Source organism: Leptonychotes weddellii, chromosome 4 (assembly GCF_054177405.1).
Source record: "Leptonychotes weddellii isolate Sample4059 chromosome 4, ASM5417740v2, whole genome shotgun sequence".
Classification (NCBI taxonomy): Eukaryota; Metazoa; Chordata; class Mammalia; order Carnivora; family Phocidae; genus Leptonychotes; species Leptonychotes weddellii.
In genome coordinates, this window is record NC_138372.1 from 123,660,761 (window position 1) to 123,687,936 (window position 27,176).

The 27,176-nt window shown below is 34.4% G+C and overlaps 1 protein-coding gene and 1 long non-coding RNA gene across 5 annotated transcripts in view; one reads left to right on the forward strand and one right to left on the reverse strand.

Annotated features, from left to right (window-relative positions):
* The window catches only part of SNX16 (sorting nexin 16), a 41,987-nt gene that overhangs the window by 2,584 nt on the left and 12,227 nt on the right, over positions 1-27,176 (reverse strand). For all 4 annotated transcript variants that reach the window (XM_031025098.2, XM_031025096.2, XM_031025111.2 and 1 more), the window contains 4 exons: positions 24,300-24,448; positions 11,788-11,857; positions 1,309-1,445; positions 667-786 (listed from right to left, as the gene is read on the reverse strand). In XM_031025098.2, coding sequence (XP_030880958.1) covers positions 667-786; positions 1,309-1,445; positions 11,788-11,857; positions 24,300-24,448 — 476 coding nt within the window. The remainder of the gene's footprint in view (positions 1-666; positions 787-1,308; positions 1,446-11,787; positions 11,858-24,299; positions 24,449-27,176) is intronic.
* LOC145720927 (uncharacterized) lies at positions 743-10,197 on the forward strand. Its single transcript, XR_014144270.1, has 2 exons — positions 743-828; positions 9,870-10,197. It is a non-coding gene; the product is annotated as an uncharacterized LOC145720927 (long non-coding RNA).

The following is a 27,176-nucleotide window of genomic DNA, read 5'->3' on the forward strand; positions in this document are numbered from 1 at the left end:
CCAACACGGGGCTTGATCCCAGGACCCCGGGATCATGACCCGAGCCAAAAGCAGCCGCTTAACCGACTGAGCCACCCAGGCGCTCCAAGAAGTTTTATATTTTTAAGTTGTCATTACCAGACAACACCTTTGAAGATATATTTTTAACTCTTTCAGCTCTCCCAACTACCATTTATCACTAAAAATCCAGTTTATAATGACCTTCACCAACATATATCTGTTCTCATAATTATAGCTTAGCTGCTACCACTAAAGTATTAATAATGACTTTGGATTTATAAGTAATAAATATTCTATGTGCTTTCAAATATACTATCTTTTCATCATTCCTGTTAGGTAGGCAGGCTTGTTGCTATTACACTATCCCACTTTTTGAATGGAAAAAGAATGAGGGAGATTAATTTGTCAAGCTTTACAAAATTAAGGAATTAACTGAATGGTTAATTTAGACATATCTTCAAAGTAAGTAATAATGTTTACAGCCTAGATGACAAAGACTCATTTTTAAGGAGAGCCTACAATATCTATAGTCTTTCTTTATTTGCTCAGCAGATTCACGATAGAATAACACTGAGTTCACACAAAAAAATACTCTCTAGAGTATTATTGACTATTTCCCTCTAATTATTCAGATGATTAGGCTATAATAAACCAAATATTATTTACCTAGATTCTTCATGCAAAACATCTTGATCAACCTCAAGTGTGGAGGACTCCACCTTTGGGATGTGTCCACCTTCTGTTTCTGACATGTGCAGTGATTCTTCGGGTTCTAAAGACAATGTTCTAAAAGCAAATTAGAGCAACAAGTTATTTTCTACAAATAAAGTATGTATTGGTTTATTTTTGTGAATACATGTAACTTTAGTAGTCTTTAGCTATTCTTAATATGGCTAATAGATTGCTGACTCTGGGAGTCAACAGAGAAATTAGTACTTATGATTAATGTAAAATGGTTTTAATATCAATTCAATATATGCTGACAAGAACGTAAACTACAACTTTCATATGTGAAAAGTTGGCAGAAATGCCTAGAAACAAAGATACCATTTAAACGGGTTAAAATGAATAATGTTTATCTTGAACAGCTAGAGGCTTATATTTCTGATGTTTCCTATCCTTCAAATGTTCAACCTTCTAAATAAATTATCAAAACGCAATTTTCCCAATCTACAAAAAAGGTACACCAAGAGTCTAAGACTTTTGGAATTGGAAATTTCCTAAATCATATTAAAATGCAAAGGGCATTTAGCCCAGAGTATTAAAAGTTTAATGAGTAAGTCTAAAAATGCAAGTATCACAATACACCTGATTCTGCTCTCTAGAGTTTCTATATGAAGTTGCTTTTCATTCAGCAGTTTCTTCAGTGATTCCACCTCTTTCTGTTTTTCAAGTAGTTCTTTTTGAAAACGGTAGTTTGTCTCTTCTAAAGTTTCACAGAAAGCCTTAAAAAAAAACAAAAAATGCAAAAAAAATTAATTACTTATGCAGTATCGCCCTCAAGAGCATTTATTTGAAGAGTTAAAGAACATAATCAAAATAATATGTATGCAGCCCCAACAATTTGTTCTATTCCCTCATCTTTTTTGGTCTCTGCTATCTTGATACTCAGTCCCCACACCTACCAGGGGGACTTCTAACTACAAGTCCCCTTTCTTGAGAATTGTTAATCAGTAAACCACGGTGCTTGAAATGAGTATGTGATAACGCTCTAGTGTAGAATTGGGGGAAAAAATGACCAAGTTTTAAGTTTTTATTCTTCATTTATTTTTGCCCAGTCCTAGATGAATATACGTTTTTGAAAAACTGTGGCTATTCATTTGTATTAGCTTAGCAGTGATACTATTGTAACCACCTCCTCCATAGCACCTAAACAATGTTGGGGTTTTTTTCCACATTGCTTTCCTCTTGCTTCTGCTATTCCCATAGTCATTCAAAACTGACATTCTATCCTTCATGCCCAGAATACTAAATACTGCTGACATAAAGATTAAAACAAACAAAATCGTATTACCATAAAAAATGGTGTCATGAAAAAATGTGGTTCACTTATTTTAATGAGGCTTTCAGTGTTACTGATCAATTCTTTTAATTATTCCTAGTCATCTATCACTCCCTGTCCTGTCATTTCTGTGACTATTTTAAACCTTCACCCCTGGCAAGTCCCCTACAATGTGTTACTATTGCTAATTCCAAAACCAGCAGATGATCTTGATTCCTATACCAGAAAAAAAAAAATAAAAATCACTGACTCCCTGAATCTCATCTACCTTCACATCCTGTTCTTTTTCTCAAGAACATGTGACTCTTCAAGTTATCTTATCTACTCTTTCTCCTCTGGAAGCGTGCTCAATCACATACACTTTCTCTTAAATTTTCAACCTTTCCCCCTCCTCTGGACCCTAAATTTACTGAATAAACATGACTGAAGTTGGTTAAGTAAATCCTAAAAATTTCTCCATAAAAAAAAAATAAAACATCTTCACCTCCCTCTTGATCTTGAGTCTCTCTAGCTAACTCATCTCCTTCCTTTCAAAATAAAAAAAATTATCACAAAAGGTTTTTATCACCCAAATTTAGCCCCCCATTTACTTCTAAAAGCATTAAATTAGGAGTTTTGCTCTCTTTTTCTCTACTAACTATGCCCAGGCAAAGGCTAACAATGACCTTCTAGTTGTCAAATCCAAAGTATTGTTTTTCTTGACTTCACTGTCACTATTGACTTAATTAAAAAAAAAATAATAATAATGGAATCCTTTCTCATTGGCCTCCATAAAACTTCCTGGTTCACTTCTTAACTCTGACAGTTACTTTTTAGATGTCTATTTGTTCTTTGCATGTGGGCATTCATCAAAGTTTTGCCCTTGGTTATATATTCTCTTGCTCTATATGTCATCCCTGGGCAATTGCACTTACTGTTAACACTTCAGCTCTCACCTCTACTATATGCGATCATCTTCCAATGTGTTTGTTGTTGTTGTTGTTAATCTCCAGCCCTCAACCTTTCCTGAGTGCATAGACATCATTCGTATATCTACTGTTCCTCTTCAATTAGATGTACCAATGGCAAGCCAAATAGCGTCCGCAAGGGAATTTCTATTCTACTACCTCATCATCAAAGCCACCACCAAGCAGGCATCTTAGATCAGCCCATTTCCCTCATTTCTATGGCCCAAGGATAACCAAGACTTTCCACCTTTCCCTTCCCCTCATCCCCTACTGCCTCATCAATACCTCTTGTGTTTTTGTCATTTGTTCTCATTTCTACAGTCTTCAGTTCTTAACCAAACTACACCACCCGTAAACTAATTGGCTTACCTATGTTTACTTTGGCAATCTAAGTTGGCTTTCTTACAAATAGATCTGATCATGTTACCTATGATTTAATACTGCCTAAATAATAAGGCCAAATATCTTACCTTGGCAAATGAAGTACCTTATGATGTGGCAGATGCCTTTTACCCCAACTTCATAGCTTGCTGTATTTACCTTTCCTTTCCTCTGGTCCTCTGCATAACCCCATGTTCCACCCAACTGAATTACTTTCAGTTTCTCAAATATTTGTCTTTATATAGATGGAAGTATGTAATACATATCATTCTGCAGCTTGCTTTTTATCTAATGACCTAAGATGAACCTTATAAACATTTCCAAATTTAAAAATCTGGGTATATTCACATTATGAAAAAACTGAACAGTGTTCAACTATCATGCAAATAGAACCTAGGAACACAGAGAAAAACAAAATAAATGAACCACACATAACTTCCATTGGTAACAGTACGGATGACCAGACAAACTAAGGCCTCTGGCTATAAGATACCTAGCTAAAAAACCCAACTTTTAAAACAGCTATGTGGGCAAGAAATAGAGGTAAGTCTCAGGGAACAAAAACAAAGAGAAATGAAAACAAGTGCCACCAGCATGTGTACTGACATAGCTTTGGGTAGTGGGCGAAGGAGGAGCGACGAGAGTTTTCTTTTTGGTAACTTTGAACTTTAAACACCAAGAGGGAACAAGAGATGAGTCAGGCACATTTTAAAGGCTAGTGACAAGAAAAATGAGATACTCAGGAATAAAGTAAGGACTCTAAAGAGCTAAGCCATTAATAAAAGTCACTTATCAACACAGGAATACATCAAGGAAGAATGTTTGTCTCATCTTGGCCTCTACATGGGAGAGGTAAAGTCTTCCCTGAAGAATCTATAACCATGGGCTAATGCCTCATGTGGATTTTGGATTGAGTTCATACTATCACAATTAGTCAGAAATACCCAAGCTTAGAAAATAGTATAAAAAATGGTCCAGGATCAATGATACTAAAGGTATCTCTGCAGAAGCAAACAAACTTCTATGGAAGGATGTACCCTCAACTTTGGCTGTTCAGTGTTCCTGGAGACAAAGTTATAATCAAAGTAAATTTATAATTCAAAATTACAAAACACATTAGGATATCATCCACTGAAAAGAAGGATTAGATTTCCATAAACTTCAAATAGCATATTACTAGAAAAAGATTATAAAATATGAACATGTATAACGACGTGAAAATATATTTTTAAAGCCACTATTAAAAAATATCAAGTATATCTGAGATAAAACAAGAGAATGTCAAGACATGAAAAGTATAGTCAATATTATTAAGATCCCCCCTCCCCTTTTTTTTTTTTTTTTAAAGATTTTACTTACTTATCTGACAGAGAAAGGGAGAGAGCACAAGCAGGGGGAATGTCAGGGAGATGGAGAGGGAGAAGCAGGCTCCCAGCTAAGCAGGGAGACCGATGCAGGGCTCGGTCCCAGGACCCTGAGATCATGACCTGAGCTGAAGGCAGATGCTTAACCGATTGAGCCACCCAGGTGTCCCAATATTATTAAGATCTTAATGGAAGTACCAAATAGTAGAATAATCTTATCTGAGGACAACAGAGTGAACTGGAAGCTAGAACTAATAAAATTACATAATTTATTCATTGAAGAATAAAACATAGGGAGATGGAGACAGATAACATGAAAGAAAGGTTAAGACAGATGGAAAAGGAAAATAACTTAACACATAATATTTATAAATTGAGTTCCTAAAATAGAGAATGGAGAGAATGAGGAGAAGCAATACTCAGTGAGAAAACAGCAGAAAATTTTCAGAACTGATTAAATGCTAGCATTTTCAGATTTGGGAAGAATAATGCATCCCAACGAAGACAAAAATAAACACCACCCACACACAAAATAGTAAAACTGCAAATGGTAAAATCAAAGAGAAGGTCTCTAAAATACTAGGAAGTGAAAACAGTTTACTAGAAGGGGACAACAATGAACTGAGAATAGATGTTTCACAGCAAGGGTCTACAGCAAAGGCAGCGGGAAAGACCTCAAAGCACTGAGAAGAAGGACTATCCAGGTGGAATTCTAGACCCAGTTAAATCATACTTCAAGAATGAGAGCAAGATTAAAAAATTTCAGACATTAAAGACCTAAACATTACCAACACACATTCACTGAAACAACTATTAAACGATGTACTTTAAGAGCAGTTAACTGAGCCCCAATGGGAAGAGTGAGATGAAAAACTAGGAATGGTGGACGAAAGGAAGTGACAAGTGTGCAGGTAATTAAAGAAAGCAATGGCTCACTTTGGGGAGGCTGTAAACAACTTGGTTCTAAATTATTTGATGAGAACAATATATGGCCATTAAATAAAAGACCGTGAATACAGAGCTTAGAAGCCAAGAGTAGAGGGAAAAAGGGAAGAAAGGAAACTCATTAAGTATATAAAAGGAAGGAAAGGAGAAAAAGCAAGGTAAATAAAAGATACAAAATAAAATGGCAGAAATAAATACACACATATTGGTAATTACTGGACACATCACAATAAACTCACCAGTTAAAAAACAGATTTTTCTGTTTGTATCAAAAACCAAAAATCTCCTTCTATGATGCTGACAAGAAACACACTTTCTTTTTTTTTTAAGATTATTTATTTATTTGAGAGAGAGAGAGAGAGAGAGAGAGGGAGAGCACAGAGGGAGAAGCAGACTCCCCGCTGAGCAGGGAGCCCACCCTGGGGCTCGATCCCAGCACCCTGAGATCATGACCTGAGCCAAAGGCAGACTCAACCGACTGAGCCACCCAGGCTCCCCAAGAAACACATTTTATTATTATTATTTTAAACGATTTTATTTATTCATTTGAGACACAGAGATACAGAGAAAGAAAGAGCATGAGCAGGGGGTAGAAGCAAAGGGAGAGGGAGAAGTAGACTCCCCAGTGAGCTGGGAGCTCGATGCTGGGCTTGACGTGGGACTTGATCCCAGAACCTAGAGATCATGACCCGAGCTGAAGGCAGATGCCCAACCATCTGAGCCACCCAGGCGCCCCAAGAAACACACTTTAAATATAAAGATAGAAAAATATTTCTCAGGCAACAGGCAAATCTGCTTTCTCCCCCACAAAAGGCATAGTTTTATTAATCTCAGAGCAATGCATTTCAAGTGGAAAACTTGAGGCACAAAAAGAGTCACTACCTAATAATAAAAGGAATGATTCCCTAAGGATATTTCAACTACAGAATTCCCCCCCCCAAAAAAAGAATTAACAACCAACCATTATGAGTGAATTCAATATACTACTTTTGGTAATTAAAGATATGTTAAGAGATTTTTAAAAATCATGAGAAAACAGCCTTATATCAATGTATTTTAAAATCTGTACAAATTGGCCAATTTTCTAAAAAAAAAAAAATACATAAAAATTGAGCCCTAAAGAAACAACATGAATAAACTCTATTCATTAAAGAAACTTAATCAGTTGTTAAAAATCTACCCATAAAACTACTGAACAAACTAAAGAAAATATCAGACTCAGGTTGTTTTACAGGTGAGTTCTAATGAATACTCAAGGAACGAACAATACTGATCTTATTCAAATGGTTCTGGAGAAAAGAAAAAGAGACTATTTCTCAACTTGTAAGACTGGTATAATCCTGATGCCAGATCCAATGACAATAACAGAGAGGAAAATTATATTGCAAAAATTCTAAATAAAATCATTACAATCCAAATCCAGTAATTAAAAAAAAATGCTGAATTAATGAGTTAATCCCAGAGGTGAATGTTTTATCATTTGAGAATCTATCAGTGTAATTTACCACATATCATATTAAAAAAAACCCATATGATCATCTTTATAGACAGAAGCAAAAGTATTAATAACATACACATACCACAACCTTTAGCAAAGTAGAAATAGAACTTCTTTAACCTAAAAAAAAGATATAAACAAACACAACCCACAACTTCCAGCTGCTTGTAGGAAACACCATATCCAATGGTGAAAAACAGAATCATTTCCTTTAAAGTCAGAACAGAGGAAAAGGATGTTTGCCATAACTGCTTTTATTTAACTCTAAAGATCCCAGGTAGCACAAAAAAATATGAAAATGGAATGAAAAGTATTAACGATTAAAAAGGAAAAACCACAATTGTTAGTATTTCAAGGGATATGATTATATATATAGAAAACCTAAAAGGATCTACAAACTAATGAGAGTTTTCACTGAAGATGTAACATATAAAATATATATAAAACAATAATGTAACGATAATAAATTAAAATATAATAGGGGCGCCTGGGTGGCTCAGTCATTGAGTGTCTGCCTTTGGCTCAGGTCATGATCTCAGAGTCCTGGGATTGAGCCCTGTATCAGGCTCCCTGATCAGCGGGGAGCCTGTTTCTCTCTCTGCCTGCCACTCCCACTATTTGTTCTCTCTCTCTCTCGGTCAAATAAATAATAAAATCTTAAAAGAAAAAGATATAATAAAAATACCAATTATGATTAAAAAACCCTAAAATAATAAATCCTACAGGTTTCCCTAAAAGTTTTAGGAAAAAATTTAACCTTTATTGAAGACTTTTAAAAAAGACCTAAATAAAGCAAAGACCTTATTGATAGGAAGATTCAATTCTATAATGACTCTCCTCTTCAAAATTAATAAATATAATTCCAAACAAAATGCCACCAGGATCTTTCATGAAACTCACAAGTTGATTCTAAAATTCACATGGAAAAACAGTCAATTTTGAAGACGAACAAGGAAGGGAAACCTTGTCTTGCCAGATTCAAAAATTATAAAGCTACAGTAATTAACACAGTATGGACTCAATAAAGAAACAGAATAATTATAATAATAAAAGCAAATAGAAATTCTGAAATTGAAAAGCACAATAGCTGAAGTGAAAAATTAACATGAGGGGCTGAAGAGCAGATCTGAAATGACAGAAAAATGAGTCAGTGAACTTGAACATAGATCAATAGAAATTATTCAGTCTGAAGAACAGAGGAAAAATGATTGAAAAGAAAATGAACAGCACTTCAGAAACACGTAGTACAATGTGAAGTATACAAACATATGGGTAATGGGAATCCCAGAAGGAGAAGGGCAAGAGAAAAGGACTGAAAAATTATTTGAAGAAATAATGGCCAACAACTTCCTAAGTCTGATGTAGAGCATTAATCTGCAAAATCCAAGAAGCTCAATGAAGCCAAATTTTGATAAACACCTTGATATATCATAAGAAAAAAATCTTGAAAGTAGCAAGGGCAGAATGGCTCATCATGTCCATGGAAGCAATATAATTAAAGGCTGACTTTTCATCAGAAACAATGGAAGCCAGAAGACAGAGGAATGACACAAAGTAGTGAAAGAAAAAAAACTATCAATAACTATCCTTCATAAATGAACATTCCCAGTAAACAAATACTGAGAATTTGTTGCCATCAGACCTGCCTTACAAAAAATACTAATGGAAGGAAGGCCTTGAAGCTGAAAGAATGTGATACCAGATGATAATATCAATCCACAGCAAGGAATGAAGAGGGCTGGAAATAGCAAATATATGGATAAATATAAAAGAGTTTATAATGTATTTTTCTCATTTCTTCTCTTAATTTCTTTATAAGAAAAAAGACTGTAAAGAAATAATTATTATACTGTATTACTGGGTTTATGACATAGATTTAAAATATGTAATAAATAATAGGGGTGTCTGGCTGGCTCAGTCAGTGGAGCATGTGACTCTTCATCTCAGGACCATGCTAGGCCTAGAGCTTACTTAAAAAAAAATATGTAATTATAGCAACACCAAGGAGGGGGGACGAAAAAGATGTACTGGAGCTAAGTTTATAATTCCCTGGAATTAAGCATTACTCTGAAGTAGACTGTTAAGATGCATAATGTAATACCTAGAGCAACCATTAAAAAATAAAAAAGTAAAAATTTCTATAGAGGAATCAAACTGGCATACAAAAAATATTTATTTCACACAATAGTAGTCAGTAAAGGAGTAAGAGGACCAAAACAGATGAGATAGGTAGAAATAAATTGCAAAATGGCAGATGTAAAGATGTCAGACTGAACAAAAGACCAAGACCCAACTATATGCTATATCCAAGAGACAGACCTTAGATTGAAAGACACAAATTGAAAGCAAAAAAAAAAAAAAAAAGTGGGGGGGGGAAGATACACTATGTAAAGAGTAACCATAAGAAAGCTATAATAAACAAGACTGTGTGGTATTGGCATAAGGATAGGTAACTAGATCACTGGAAGAGAATTAAGAGTCCAAAAACAAACCCATTCCTTCGTTTATTTGATTTTTGATACAGGTGCCAACACAATAAAGGGTATTGGCACAATTAGGTATCTATAGGAACTTAAGACCCTTACCGCATACCTTATAAATATCTGTCAGGTCAGGATAGATTACAGACTTAATATAAGAGCTGAAACTATAAAACTTCTAGAAAAAAAATGAAGCAGAAAACTTTTGTGACCCTGTGTTAGGTAAAGAGTTTTTTGTTTTTTTTTTTAAAGTAGGTTCCACGGCCAACATGGAACTTGAACTCATGAGCCCGAGATCAAGAGTTGGATGCTCTACCGACTGAGATAGCCAGACGCCCCTGGGTAAAGAGTTCTTAATGATACAACACCGTAAGCCATAAAAAAAGTGATAAAATGAACTTCATTAAAATTAAAGACATTAGTACTTTAAAAGACATCATTAAGAAGATGAAAAGACACATACAGATCAGGAGAAAATATTTGCAAATCAGATATCTTTGATAAAGGGCTTCTATTCAAAATAAAGAAGTTTTACAACTCAATAAAACAGCCAAACAAAAAAAAGGGGGGGGGGGCAAAAGACTTAAACAGACAATTCATCAAACATATAAATGGCTAAAAGACACATGAAAAAGTGATCAACAAATTTAAAAAAAGTGACCAACATAAAAAATTAGGGAAATGCAAATTAAAACTATAGTACAATACCACTACACACCCATAAGAATGACTACACTCCAAAGACAGATAAATCACACTTATGAGGACATGGATAAACTGGAACTCTCAAATACTAGTGGTGGGAATGTAAAACGGTAGAGCTACTTCAAAAACAGTTTGTAAGTTTCTTTAAAAAGTTAAACATAATTTGCCATATAAGCAAATGTTCCATTTCTAGGGATCAGTCCAAGAGAAATGAAGACAAATGTCAACACAAAGCCTCTATGAGATTGTTCACAGCAGCATTATTCAAAATAGCACAAAAGTGGAGACTATTCAAATGTCCAACTGGTGACTAGATAAACAAAATGTGGTATATGCATACAATGAAAAACCATGCAGCAACAAAAAATATTGCTATATATTCTATATATTCATAGAAGCTATATCATGGTTGACCCTCAAAAACATGATGCTAAGTGAAAGAATGTAGATGTAAAGATTATATACTGTATATGTTATGCATACTGCATTTGTAAAATATTATGTATATTGAATACTGACCACACACACACACGACTCTATTTACATAAAATGTACAGAAAAGGCAAATTTGTAGAAACTGAAAGCAGATCAGTAGTTGTCTGGAGCTGGGAGTGTTGGACTGATGGTGAAATGGCTTGTAGGAATTTTTTTCAAGGGAATTTCTAAAACTGAATTATGGTGATGGTGGCATAGTTCTATAAATTTACTAAAAATTATTAAATTATACATTTACAATGGAATAGCAAATAGCTAACTTTATGGATGAAATTTTTACTTCAATAAAGCTATTTCCAAAAAGCTATGGCATTCACTCTAATAGAAAGAACAGATTCAGTTTAACTGAAAACATTACAAATCTACCAATTAAATCTGTTCCATTTAAATGCCATTGAACATTAGGGGAAAAAAACTTGCATAAAATCCTACCTAATCTATTATTACCAAATCTGTTTTGTGAATCTAGCCAATTGCTTTGAGAAATAGGCCACTCTAACACATCAATTAGCGTAATTTGAGGAGCATCAAGCTTGAGTTGAATTGATAACAAGACAGTAACTTCTACTTCTGAAGGTACATTTTAATTGATTTTAATTGTAGGTTCTTTACTTTGATATTTAGATGGAAGAAAACTCAGCATACAAACAGCATTTTTAAATGTAGTAAAATAAATTTCTGTATGATTTTTTTCAAATAGTAAAAATAAGGAGGAAAAGAAATGCAAGATTTAATTTTAGAGCTTCATTGATGGCATGACAGGTATGAACTTTCATTTTTTTCACTGAACTAGGTTCATGTATTTCAATGAAAGACACCTTTGACTCAAACATTAAAAGCTTTCTGTGTAAAACTATGATGATGTGAAATTATAATATTTTGCTGTTTGCTATCCCATTCAAGAAACAATGTAGTTATTGTACTGTGTTATTTGTTCCCCTTTCCATGTGATATATAATACAGCACTTACCCTGCTTTCTTCTAGGCTATCAAATGGGCCTGGTGGATCATCCAGACAAAGAAATTCTCTCACTGCAAGGCTTTTCAAAGGGAAAAAAAAAAAAAAAAAAAAGCTGGGGTACAAATAAGTTTACAAAAGACAGAAAGCGAAAGTTACTTTGAAGATATACAGTGTTTTAAGCAAGTTGGTTTTGGGGATATACCAAAAGCAGCAAGTTGGTTTATGTGTTTTCACACAACCAACCAAATACAAATATAAAATCTATGGAAGATACAAAGATTTTAAGCCATTTTCTAAGATCTTATGAACATAGAGACTGTAAATTCATACTGCAGGAGATAAAATGTAAGTCAGAATAATGGTATAGGAAACCAACCTAAATGATGAATAGAAACAGTATTACTTCCAAAATTATTAATTTAAACTAATCTAAAAATGTCATTATCTTGTTATGAAGAAATACCATTTCTAATTTATACTTTATTTGTTTCATTGTCAGGAGATGCTTCTAAGGTAACTGAAAAGTATTTACTCTGAAACAAGTTAAAGATTTTTCTTGCAATCATGTTTATTACAGTAATTTACATAAATATTTTCCCTGAAGAGTTTAAGAGAAAAAAATACTGAACAACTCATTTCTGAATTACCATAAATTTCAAAATAATGAAATACAGTTGACCCTTCAACCACACAGGAGTTAGGGGTGCTGACCCCCTGTGTAGCTGAAAATCTGCATATAACTTTTGACGCTTCAAAAGTTAACTACCAATAGCCTACTGTTGACTGGAAGCCTTCTCCGTAACATAAATGGTCAATTAACCCATATATTGTATATTATATACTGCATTTTTACAATAAAGTAAGCTAGAGAAAGGAAAATGTTATTTAGAAAATCATAAGGAAAATACATTTATAGTATTATGCTGTAAAAAATCTGTGTATGAGAGGATCTATGCAGTTCAAACCTGTGTTGTTCAAGGGAGCAACTGTAATATGGTATTGTTATCTTTGGCAATTATCAGAAATAGGTTAAAACAGTAGAAAACTTAACTTCCTTGTTACAAAAATACTCACCTTTCTAAAAGCAATTTTGGACTGAGAGGCAACTCTGTGTACATGTTAGAACAAACATGGAGACTTAAAATTTTTAGGTATAAAAGGATAAAAATATGATATTTTGATATACTGTATAGATGTCAACCTATGCTGAAAAGGGGATGTACATTGGGGTTCATACTGGGTCAGATGGGTTGATGATGACAGGGGATGGTCCTGAAGAGACAAATGGGTGGAATATACATTGAAGCCTTTCAAAAGTAAAAATAATGTGAATTAGTATAGAGAGTGGTGTTAAGAAATTAATCCAGAAGATCGCAAAGACAGAACAAAGAGGAGTAAATCTGTGGACGACAAAATCTTGACAATACAGGTAATAAAGGACACAGATTCAGGGAAACTGAGAAAAAACTTGAGTATTCATAATCATGAAATAATAGAGATGGAAAGGATCTTAAATGTGATCTAGCTGCTTTTTAAAAAATGTGATCCATAGTATGCTTTTTATCCTTTTCATGTGTTCAGCCAAGAGTATACCTAAACAACTCCAGGAATAGGGAACGTTCCACCTCTTAGAATAAACCATCTTATGTTTGAAAAATACTAAAAATTAGAGAATTATTTCTTCTAGTGAGCTGAAATTTTTCTCCCTGCAGCTTCTACTCATGAATCTTAGTTCTGCTTTTGAGCCATTCAGGGCAAATCTAAGTCCTTTTTCACATGATAACCCTAAAAGCACGTTGAGAATGTTACAGTTCCTCTAACCTTATATTCCCCCAAAGCAATACTAATACACTAATATTTTCTTTTTTTTTTAATCCTGTAACAAAATTTATTGTGTACTTACAGCCTGTATGGTCTCTGCACTCATGGAACCAACATTTTCCCCCCAGTTTTACTGAGGTGTAACTGACAATTAAAAATTGTATATATTTAAGGTGTGCAACTTAAGTATACATTGTAAAATGTGAACTACAATCAAGTTAATTAACATATCTATCGCCCCACAAAGTTATCATTTCTAATTTAAAGTACATTTCACACACAGAGCTTTCATATATCCTATTTCATTTAATTTTCACAATAATCTTGTGAGGTGAAGACATTATATTTCCATTTTACAAATGATACCAAAGTTCAGAGAGTTAAAATGATTCATACAAGTGCAAGTGGTAGAGCAAGACCTTAAATCTGTCTTCTGAGCAAAAATATGTGCCTTTTCACCTTTAAATTCTTTTCTGTTATATGATGGTTCATTTGGATCCTTTCCCCTTGCTGGTCACTTCCCTCAGAAAACATTCAACTTGTCTGTATCCTTTAACCAAGGCCTCTAGAATACTGCAATTGGTCTAAGAGCACAGAGAAGAACAGGACCACCACACATTCTTTTGGTTTAGCTATTATACTTCTATCCTCCCATTATTAGAAAACCAACTATTAGGCAAAAATTGAATCACAGGAAATAAACTGATCTTGGGACTGAGAGGTCAAAAGTCTAGATGAAACCCTGAGAACAGCCTTTAAGATTGATAAGGAAAGTGCATAGAAGTTTACAGAAGGGTCTTTTTTTCTTTTTAATACTTTCAGTGTATAACTCAATGTGAGACATTGTTTTCTTATACCTTTATACCCAGACTTCCTCATTCTTTAGGAACATTTTTATGTTTGCAAATTACTCTAATTATTGAAATGCTGCTGCTACGAGAGACAAAGTAGTTAAGGGAATATATGTATCTCTTTTTATACCTTTGACTTATAGTAGAAATTTAGCCCAAGATCCACAGTGATGTTGACAATGTACCCAGCTGTATATCTTTTTTGGAGTGGCTTTTCTATTTCATTCTCTTTCCCTAAACATCTTTATGATCTATATTACCTCCCCATGACTTATTTATTTTACAACTGAAAGTCTGTAGCTCTTATTCCCCTTCACCTAATATATAGCATAGGGAATATAGTCAGTAACATTGCAATAACTTTGTAGTGACAGATGGTAACTAGACTTTCTGTGGGAATCATTTTATAATGTATAAAAATACTGAATCACTATGATGTACACTTGAAACTAATGGGATATTGTATATCAATTAATACTTCAGTAAAAAGAGAAAAATCTTTATGATTTTTCTACTCAAACAAAATCTCAATGGATTCCCTAAGTTTTTTTCCAATATAGCTCAAGGTCATATTCCATGCCCCACCTTCTTTAATCTGTAACATAAGAACGAAATTTAAAACTGGCTATACAACTCTGATTTATAAAATACTTTCTCAGGGTTTCACTACATTTCCTCGGTTTCAACAGGACTCAGGTGGCAGAGGAAGAGAGTCATTATGCTCAAACTATTCCCATAGGAGAGGGACACACAAGAATCTCTGGGAGATGGTAATGTTTGAGAAAACAATTTCTTTCACAGACATTCTGATACCTTTTCCCCCCTAGAAAAGGAAACCTTTACCCCTGCGTGAGAATCACTGACTAGAGAACCTTATTTAGATTTGATAAATATTTGACTGCTTATGTGTGCCATGGTTCTGCTCACTGATTTCCTACATATTATCAATGTATAATTTATAAACAAATTAACTGAATTCAAATAAAATATAAATACCAGAGTCTATTATTATTAAATGGTCTATAAATTAAATAGAAGTTAATTTTTTTCCAGAGAATTGAAGTTTTTATTTTTTTTATTATGTTCAGTTAGCTACTGTATAGTACATCAGTTTTTGATACAGTGTTCAATGATCCTTAGTTACGTATGACACCCAGTGCACATCACAACCTGTGCCCTCCTTAATACCCATCACCCTGTTACCCCCTAGAAGTCAATTTTTAAGAAGAAAGTCTTTCTTTTTTTCTTCCTTGTTCACTGAAAGGTTCAGTATAGCCCCCAATCTCTCCTCCATATTCAATCGTTAATACTTTTGCTTCCATTTGGCTATGATAATAAAGGTAAGAAAAACAGGATAAAAGAGAAACCTATCTAAGAGAAAAATCCAACAATCTGGAAATAAAAGGTAAAGAAAGACTTTGTATCTATTCCCTTTATTACCTAGAGTAGCTTTTTAGTGTGTTTGGGAAAACTATTTTAAAACTGAGATCAGTTGTTGACTTAGCTTGCCTGAAGATAAGGAGACCACAGATGGTATCCCTCAGCATTTTTTTATCCGAGCAAATTTGCCCTATAACGTTATTTCTTCCTCTGATTCTCTAAAAAAGTTTTCTTTCACAGTTTTACTATATTTTCAAACTTCTTAAAAAACTATTTCATCTGGGGAACTTTCAACTTCTATTTACTATTATATTTTACTTTTTTTCTTTCATAGATATGTATCTGTTTACATTTCAATTTTTTTTAAAAAACCAGTAATTTAATAGCTAAATGTACTCTTCATCTTGAAATGTGTATTTTAAAAGAAAAAAACCCTTAAAACTAATGCCTATAATTCATTAAAAGGTCAATCAAGAACTAAGTAAAAAGTGCACTAAAAATACTAGATGCCAATTCTATCAAAATCAGATTAAGCACAAAAAGGCTACTGCATGAAAATATTCCTCAAGGATTTCAGACAGAAATGTTGTATCGGTTAGTATTTCTCTTCAGTATTCTCTAACAGTTAAAAGAAAATAACAAAAAATTGACATTAAACACAACCTGGAGAATAAGGACTCAGGGATCAAGGCTGGTGACAGTGAGGGTCACAATGGAGATGGACTGATTGGGTGTGAGGCTGAAGGGTTCATGTTTAGAATCCTGTGGTGGAATATGGAAGCAGTGGGGAACCAGTTTAGACCTTGATTATCTCTTGCCTAATTACTAGCCCACTTTTGTCCCTATGTTCAGTTTTATTCCTTCTAATCCAGGGTACTTAAAAAACAAACGTTTTATGTCAAACCCAGCTTAAAACCCATCTATGCCTCCTCTAACAAGAGGGCACAAAGCCAGGATCTTTCTGTTCCTACATTTCAGTTTTAACTGTCTTTCCTAACTGACACTTCAAAAATAGTACATCTTCATGTCTATTTCATGCCTCCATACCTTTACTCATGCTTGCTGCTATTATCCTGGCCCATCCTTCCCACCTTTATCTGGCTAACTCATATTTATTCTTTGTGACTCAGCTCATCTATTATCTCCTCATGGAGTCTTTTCTGACTAGATCCCCTTTCCTACCCATGTTAGGTTCAGTATTCTTTTTTTAAATTTTTTTTCAGAGAGAGAGTGAGAGAGAGAGAATGCACGTGTGCGTGTGCGTGCAAGGGAGCCAGGTGCGTGAGCGGGCAGGTGCATGAAAGGGTGTGTGAACTGGTGGGGAGGGGCAGAGGGAGAGGGAGAGAGAGAATCTCAAGCAGGGTCCATGCCCAGCTCAAAGCCCCATGTGGGGCTCGATCTCACGACTCTGAGATCATGACCCGAGCCGGAATCAGTCTCTTAAGCGACTGAGTTATGCAGGATCCCCTAGGTTCAATATTCTTATATGTATTAGCATAGCACCTTGAAGAGATCCCTTTCACAGCACTTATTACACTGTATTATTAGTATTGTCTGTTTATCAAACCAAGTATTGTCTGTTTATCAGTATCAAGTATTGTCTGCTTCACCAAAAGGTGGATGATGTTTCTGGACTGTAGAGACCATATTCAAACCAATTAGCACATCATAGAGTAAGTATTCCACAAATAATGACTTTATTTGTAAGAGTTATACAATTAGAAAAAAATTTAATGCAACTGTTAAGAGCATCAGAACAAATTTCTATCCACTGTTACAGATCAACACTCTACTACAATTCTCAAATTTGAGATGGATTTTAGGTTTTAACAGATACTCCTACTTTCACAAGAAGGTAAACTCTGGATAGCAACAAGACCAAAAGTCTTAAAAGTTAAAAGGTCAAAATCTGGTTGTTTCTGATGGTGTGACCTTAAGATTCATGAGGAAGTACAATAAAAAGAATAGGATATGAGAAATTTAGAGTTGAAAGGGAACTTTTAGAAGCTACTTAGCTCAATTACCTCATTTTCCAATTGAAGACATTGATTAAAATCAGGTAAGCAATTGACTAAAATTATTTCACTACTCAGCCCAAAAAAACGAATTTTGCATAAGGTCTCTGACACCCAATTTAATTAGATAAGAGTTTAGAGGTATCTGAATACAAAATATCTGGCTTTATTGCATTTTAAAAAACTGTCCATAATTGAATGTCTACCAAACTAACATTAGTGGTGAAAATCACTTGACCAATCTTAGCAATAATGTGTTGGTTCTCATGAGTTGGCATTATATGAGCTATTGCATATATAACTGAATTTTTCTTTCATTATAAAAATACTAAGACTAACCTAACTTCTCTTGATAATATCTTTATATATAAAAACAATTTACATACATTAAAAAAATTTCCTGTGAGAACATAGTTCAGGTTGAAAATGCTTAAAAATAGTTTAAGTATTCTTGTTCAAGAATTATAGAATTACTGAATTTTACCATTAGAAGAGACCTAAGAAGTCATCTAATCCAATATATCCCATTTAATAATCCCCCCTTCAATACCACTAATGGTTATTTAGCCTTTTTAAATACTTAAGGTAAAGAGAAACTCACTTTCTCCAAAAAAAAAAAAAAAGCAGAATATTTTTATATTTGATAGCCTGAAATGATATGTAATTCTTTCTTATCTGAACTGATAGGGTCTTCCTCTAATTTCTCACTATTATTCCTAGTTTTACATGTTAGTCTTGCTATTAAAAATGAGGTCCTTGGATCAGCATCACCTAGAAACCTGTTAGAAATGCAGAATCTTCGCTCCAGACCTGCTGATTCAGGGCTTCACTTTAACAAAATACACTACAGTTGGAGATACACTGTTTTAAAGCTAAGTATCGTCTGATTAATCTTTCTCCCCATCACAATCTTTCAAATATGTGAAGATGGCTATTTTATCCCTCAAGTACTTTTGCTTTTTAAAGGGTAAATATTATCATTTTTTTTCAATTGCTCCTTCATGTAAATTCTTCTACACTATTTTTTTTTTTTTTTACTATGAACTGCTGTTAATGCAAATCCATCCTGAACTTTTTTTTTTTCTTAACACATATAGAATTTAAAACATGAATTTTTGGCACTGAAGTCCTCATAGATGGATGGTAATATGAAAAAAATTATATAATTTAACCCCTCTATTTTAAAGAATTAAAAAGAAGAAAAAAACTTGGTAAATCAGGATATTTGTATAGTGCTTCTGAAAAGAGAATAGTAAAATATTTGCTGTGCTGATTAAATGATGCAACAATTTCAAAGTAGCATAAGATAGTATAAACCAGTAAATATAGTATATAAAATATGTCATTTATAATATATAATTTGTAAATAACTATATATAGCAAATAACTATAACCCAATTGTGCAGTGTAAGACTTTTCCCTTCCATCCATCTTTAGATATCCTTCACCGTGACAGTCACATGCTGCTGGCACAGGACCTGTGTCTTCTTGCTTCTGCATTTTGATAGCATACTCCCTCTCATTTGAAAGGTCCTTATTCACCTTCTCCTTGTCGGTCCAAATATCATTAATTCTTTAAAATCCAGCTCAAATGTCACCCTCTAGGAAGCCTCCTCTAATTCTCCCAGTCAATAGTTCTCTCTCTCTTCCCCCTCTGAAAGAGATCTAACTCTACTAATGATAGTTTTTTTGCGGTGACTATTCCTCCTATTCAATTTTCTTGAATAAAGGATCAGTATCTAATGCACCTTTGTGTACTACACTACCTTATATAGAGTGAGACCTAAATAAATATTTATGGAACAGACAAAATTAATAATAAATCCTTTGATTTATTGAAATCTTAAAAATATTAAGTTTTTAATCTGTTTTCTTACTTTGTATTTTCTAAATGCATCTGAAAATAATATTATCTTAAAACTTTCAGACCAACAATCCTTAGTATCCTTTCAGTTCTTATTTCTTCTACTTCTGCTTTGTTACAGTTAGAGAGGTTATAATATTAAGAGCTGCCAGTTGTGTAATGGCAAGCTCTTAGCCAACATGAACGTTAAGAAGTAACTGTGTTGTGAAGCGTTAAGGATATAAAAAAAGGAAAGTGAAAGAACTACAATTATAAATCTATAAAGAATTAATATCAAATAATTACTTGGCCATTTAAGATAGTAATTTTTCTATGCTGCCATTACAACCCTAAAAGGATGCTAATAGGTATACCAATAGGTAATTTACAACTAATTGATGTTTTAAGTAGTGATTCTTTTTTTTTCTTAAGATTTATTTATTTATTTGAGAGAGAGAGAGAGCACGCGTGCGAGTGTGAGCATGAGCGTGGCGAGGAGGGGCAGAGGGAGAGGGTGAGAGAGAATCTCAAGCATACTCCATGCTGAGCATGGAGCCCACAGAGCGGGGCGTGATCTCACAACCCTGAGCTAAAACCAAGAGTTGGACACTTAACCAAATGAGCCACCCAGGCACCCCTAAATACTGATTCTTAAATGTTGTTTTAGGCTTTCATACAGATGTGTTGAGATTTTCTCTTTTCTCCTTTCTCCCTTAGGGGAAATTCATAAATGCCTTTTGGCAATCCTACACTTCCTAGATATCTTCTAGTTATTTGTTTATGGCTCATATTTATCTTCCTACCCATAATTTTAATTTAGCCTTCAATGTTCTCAAATCCTACTTCCTACTTCCAGTATTGCTTGATCACTGAACAAAGGACCAATCTTCCCCTTCTCTGAGTTCCTGCTACTTTTATAACCTGTATCATACAAAGTAGTCTTTCCTAAACTCCCTTATTTTGTTCATACAGAAGCCTAATTTCTTCAAATGAATTTTAAGACCAATGAGTACACCCTCAGTTTCTTTCATATCCTTCTTGGGTTGACACAGAGCAAATGCTTAAGATACAGATAAATAACTCTTCTTCCCCTCCCTTTACTCAAGCTTTAAACAGAAGCTTATTAAGAAGCTTTTTAAACTGTGAAATAAATAATGGTACCCATAACCCACAAAAAAGATAATGGTTACTCTAGAATAAACAAGGCATAAATACTTCATCTTGAGTTCAATTTATCTGACAGTAATCCCTAAATGTTTGATGATGCAACATGACAAAGGCAAGTAGGCAAATGTGAGGCGTACTACATTCTTTCATGTAAGACTTCTTAGAACTTTCAATATTCTAGGAATGTCAAATGAAACCTTTTCCAATTTATTTGGCCAAGAAAATGTTTCTCCGAAACACCTATTCATGAGTTGAGCAAGACCACTACCACTGTTCTTAAAGTATACAGTCTTAGGGGTGCCTGGGTGACTCAGCTAGCTGAGCGTCCCATTCCTGGTTTTGGCTCAGGTCATGATCTCATGGGTGGTGAGATCAAGCCCCACGTCCGGCTCCGCACTCAGCAAGGGAGTATGTTTGAAGATTCTCTCCCTCTGCTCCTTCCAGCCTCAAATAAATAAATAAATCTTTAAAAAAAAGTGTACAGTTTTAGTAACAGGATCTCAAATGTACCTTGTATGCCTACCTTAGAGACAGAGATCTACTACCCATAATTTTTTAAAAAATGAGACAAAACTAAGATATGCTTTCACTATTTAAAAAATCAAGATATCACAAAATCAGTTTATTAATGTGGTTTATATTATTTAATATTTCACTATATAAAAAGAGTATAGTCATTTATAGAATAAATTTGATTTTAAGTCACCACAATTTTTTTTTTTTTAAAGATTTTATTTATTTATTTGAGAGAGAGGATGAGAGGAGAGAGAGAGCACATGAGAGCGGGGAGGGTCAGAGGGAGAAGCAGACTCCCTGCTGAGCAGGGAGCCTGATGTGGGACTCGATCCCGGGACTCCAGGATCATGACCTGAGCTGAAGGCAGTTGCTCAACCAACTGAGCCACCCAGGCGCCCCTCACCACAATATTTTTAATACTAAGACATAAAGGTTTACTGAATAAAAGAGAAGATAAAGGGGATAAGATATGTATGTTGACTTTTTAGCTGTAAAAGTCTTCTTTTGGTATGGTCTAAGATATATGTTCTTCAAAAGGCTCTTGCTATGATTTTAGAGTTTGTTGGTTTTTATTCCTGCTTTGTGTGTCTGAATTAACACTAGCCCTTTTTTTCTTTTGAGATGTAAAAATTTTGAAAAGTAGGGAGCACCCATGTTCCCCCACCTAGAACACACAATCACTAATATTTTGTCATATTTCCTTCAAACTTGTTTCTTATAAATAATACAATAGCAAATATCCAGCCATTTGTTTAACAGGTACTCTTAGTGAGCACAGACTTTGTATTAGCACTGTGTTAAGTGCTGCACATTGAATCGTGAGCAAAACAGCCAAATGATCTACAATTACATATGCACTTTACAACTCGGTAGGAGAAACACAATCAAATAATCAGAGAAATACTTACAAACTGAAATGCTGAGATTAAAGTACTAACCAGCCTGAGATTAAAGTACCATCTCAGCTGGGATTCCATGAGAGAATCAGATGCTAAGGACAATGATTTGAGGCACTATTTTCTCAATTCCCTTAAGACTGGCACATAGCTAGTACCATCCTGGAAGTACAGGTGAGAAGTTAATTCATACATACAATGGGTGTCTCACTTAAGGCACTAGGATTTGTCTCTCAGAACCAGCTGAGGACTGGTACAGATTCTATAAGAAAGAACTAAACTTTGGTGGTGATGGTGGTAAGTGAGGGGATGGTTAGAAAAGCCCAAGGAAGTGAAGTCTTTAACTGAAATATGAAGGATATATAGGTATTATCTAGGCCAGGGCTGGGTGGGGTAGTAGTGTGAAACATTGTCTTTCCAGGGAACAAACATTGTCTTTCCTTTGAAGGCCCTAAGGGACAAAGGAACAAGGTAATTTTGGAGAATTAAAAGACCAGTACAGCTAAATACAAAGAACAAGGTCAGGGAGGAATAATAAAACATGAAGTTGGAAAGACAGGCAGGTAGGCAGGGACCAGAAAAAATGACTTCAACTGCATTAAAAAAGATCACTGTGGCTCCAATGGGCTACAGAAATAAGAGCAGATGAGGAAGACCAGAGGAAACCTTCTGCAGTGATTCAGGTAAGAGATAATGGCTTAGACTAGGGTGGTGATGGCAGGAGTGGAGAAAAGTAGATTTGAGTGGAATTTAAAATATAAAGGAAGGGATAAGGGTAGAGAGGGATGACTCCCAGGTTCTGGGTAAATGCTGCTGCTGAACATTGGGAAAAGTCTGGAGAGTAAGCTTTTACCTGGGTTTGATGTCACTTTGAGATACCTGTAGGAGATGTCAAGGAGGCAAATGTAGATATGAATCTGGAGTTGAGAGAAGGGGTCTAACTTGTAGTTCCTTTCATAGAGGAAAACGAGGGGGACTGGCAGAGATCTCAAGCAGTAGCCATCAAGCTTGGGCAGCACACATTAGGAAACAAGATGTATATGCATGGCATTTGTGTTATGTATAACACAAGGTGATATACATTAAAATAAAAAGATTGAGAAAAAAGGGGAGAAAAAGTGAGACAGGATGGTTGCCTTAATTTTTTCCATCCTTATGTGAAAGACAGTTATAGATATAGGTAGTTAAACAATATGCTATTGCTGCCTTGTAAATGCTGCCTTGTAACTATCAAAAGAGTTAGAATTTATCTGATAATGTAAATTCCAAAATCAGACACTTAGCTGATATTAAATCATAAAGCAATTTTCTTATAAATATTTTCAGAAGCAAAAAACTGTATAGATCCTTTTTCTCCCTCTTTAATGGTTTTTATTTTCACACTTTACCCTCTATATACATTAACCCAACTTCACAATCTTCATATTTTTGCATTACTTTGGAGAAATATAAGAATACTACCTTCACAATTATATAATGTTATATTAACCAAAAATCTAATATGTGGGCCACTTTGTTTAAATGATTGCTAAAATACTAAATACTAAAATCAAGTTTACTGTTGGGTGGTTTTAGTATATGGTACACTGAATTTTTAACTTAAAAATTTTTTTAAAGACTTTATTTATATGAGACAGAGAGAGCACACACACAAGCAGGGGGTGGGGAGGGGCAGAGGGAGAGGGACAAGCATACTCCCCACTGAGCAGGGAGCCAACATGGGGCTTGATCCCAAGATTGGAGATCATGACCTGAGCCAAAGGCAGACAGACACTTAACCAACTGAGCCATTCAGGCGCCCCTAAATTTTTTTTTACATTGAAAAATTTTTAACTTTGCTGACTTTTTAAAAGGGTTAATACAAATCAAATGCCAAATAAAATTCTTATTGATAAAAAGCAAGAAAATTCCAAGTAGTACCATATTAGAGAGGACAAGTAATTATATTCCTACTTTGTATTTTTGTGCTTGAATAACTATGGTCCTATATTTGTTCTTTAGTTTAAACAAGTTGTTTCAGTTTGTTACATACCAGTTAGCAATGTCTTTGTGAGCCACTAAATTTTGAAGAAATGCTTGTAATCCTAGTTGCCTATCTTCTAAAAAGTCAGCATTGTAATTATCTTTGAACCAGCGTTTTGGTGGAAGTGCTAATCGAAAGCCTGGAAACATCTCTTTTAACTGAAAAAGAAGAAAAAAGAAAATACAATGTTCAACTCAACATATCAATTCTATAAAATCTATCCTGTTAACTACATGAACTTGTTCATGAAATAAACTTAAAATAAAATAATGAAATTCAGCTAAACTTTTTTTTTAAAAGATTTTATTTATTTGACAGAGACAGACACAGCAAGAGAGGGAACACAAGCAGGGGGAGTGGGAGAGGGAGAAGCAGGCTCCCTGCAGAGCATGGGAGCCCGATGTGGGGCTCGATCCCAGGACCCTGGGATCATGACCTGAGCCAAAGGCAGACGCTTAACGACTGAGCCACTCAGGCGCCCCTCAGCTAAACTTTTTAGATCTCAATAGTTTACTTATTGATTTCTACCAGTTGTATATACACAGGTGTTACAGTTGCTCCATATCCTTGCCAACACTTGGCATTGTCCATCCTTGTAATGTTAGCCATTCTGGTGGGTATGTAGTAGTATTTCACTGTGGCTTTAATATGCATTTCTCTGTTGACAAATGATGTTAACTATTTTCTTATGGGCTTTTTTAGATTTGCATATCTTTGGTGAATTATCTATTCAACTCTTCTAACCCCTCCATTTAAAAAAACTGGGTTATTTATCTTTTTATTATTAAGTTGCAAGAGTTTTTTATATATTCTGGATACAGGTCCTCTGTCAGATGTAATAAGTATGACAAATATTTTCCCCCAGACTGTGGTCTTTTACACACATTTTTTTGATTCTTGCAAGTAAAAGCTGGTGATGGATAGAGCTCTTTCTGGTACCTAGAACGCTGACATAGATACTTATTAATTTTAAGTGCCCAACTTGGAATATGTAGGAGATATTTACTAACTTAAATTCCTACTAACATCCTTCTTTAAAAGCTTAAGAGTTATCTAAATCTCAACTTGCCTAAGATAAGAACTATTATAGCAATATAAAGATGAATCCAGAGAGGTAAAGAGAAGTAAACATTAAGTAATAATTGAACCCTCAAAAGAAAAGTAGCAAGTCATAAAGGATTAAATAGCTCTAAATTGAAACTGTTAGAAATTAGTCTTCATGAACAAAAATTATAAAAATTTCATAAGCAAGTTAAGAATTCCACTTAAGTATCTGGTAACTTCATGAATTACTTTGATCTTCTTAATTATTATTAATTATTATTTAATTATGAGTACAGAATTATAGGTTTTTAATTCATCAGTGTAATAATAAGAACTCAGGAACCTTAAATAAAATTCATATTTAATGATGGAAATATATTACAAATAATACTTTATTTTGGCATATTACAAAAAGTCATCTTGATAATACCTAAATAAAGGATAAAATAGTTTAGCATTTTATATTTTACCTTTCATTCAGATTGAGGTTTTTAGAATGGCAGAAACTTTTTGGCAGCCAGGTAACTGCAAAATCACATAAATGGGTTTCCTACCACCAAAAATGATAAGGATATACTAACTTCAGAAGTTTTTTTTTTTTTTTTTTAAAGATTTTATTTATTTATTTGAGAGAGAGAGAATGAGAGACAGAGAGCATGAGAGGGAGGAGGATCAGAGGGAGAAGCAGACTCCCTGCCGAGCAGGGAGCCTGATGCGGGACTCGATCCTGGGACTCCAGGATCATGACCTGAGCCGAAGGCAGTCGCTTAACCAACTGAGCCACCCAGGCGCCCATAACTTTAGAAGTTTTGAGAGTGAAGGTGGCAGATGGGAGAAAACAGGACCAGTAAAGTTTCCTCTACTAAACACCTGTCAAAATTAGGGAGTGATTTCTGATCCAAAGACAAAATCCAAGGTTACTTAGCCTCTTAGAAACATCCTAAACCACTTGCTTCCTTTGGAGAAATGCTCCTGGTTTCTAAAATACTACCACCCTCACCTGCCTCAATTGATTTCCCTCTAGCTCTGTGGACATCTCAGCTCTTTATTACATTTGTACTGCAATTTACTCAATTCCCTATCAATTCCCCAAATTTAGGTTGGTTCTAATTTTTAACTATTAAAAACAAATTAAAACACAAAGAAAATAACAATGAATAAAACACAGTGAAAAGTATCCTTAGAGCTAAATATTGTCCATATCCATGATTTCTTATATTGGATAAATCCCAGAAATGTGATTATTGTATCAAAATTATGTACAACTTTAGGAAGTTGTGTCCCCTAGGAAGATTCATATTTCCAACAATGGATAATACCACTTAAATGTCTGTTAACTTGATGGATGAAAAACAGTTTCTTAATTTTCCTTTGAGTCCTTGTGATATCAAATGTTTTCCAAATTTATTGGTCACTTATATTTCTTCTGTGGTTTGCCTTGTTCACATCATTTGTAGTATTTTCTACTTTTGGGTTTACTCTAATTTACTTTTAAGAGTTTTTAATATATTGAGGTTTTTATTATTTTCTTTGTTTCATATGTGCAGTAAGCAGAATTCCAGATGGCCCCATGATCTTTGTCCCTGGTGTTGCTTCTGTGATTTTGTTATGTCACACATTAAAAGAGATTACGCAGACGTAATTAGGGTTACTTTTCAATTGGCCTTAAGATAGATTATCTCGGTGAGTCTGATCTTATCATGAGCCCTTTAAAAGTCTAGCTTTCCCCCTGGCTGGTGGCAGAAGAGAAAGTCAGAGAGATTCAAAGCACAAAAAGGACATGACCTGCTACTGCTGACTTTGAAGGTGCAGGGGCCATGTGCAAAGACTGGACAGCACTCT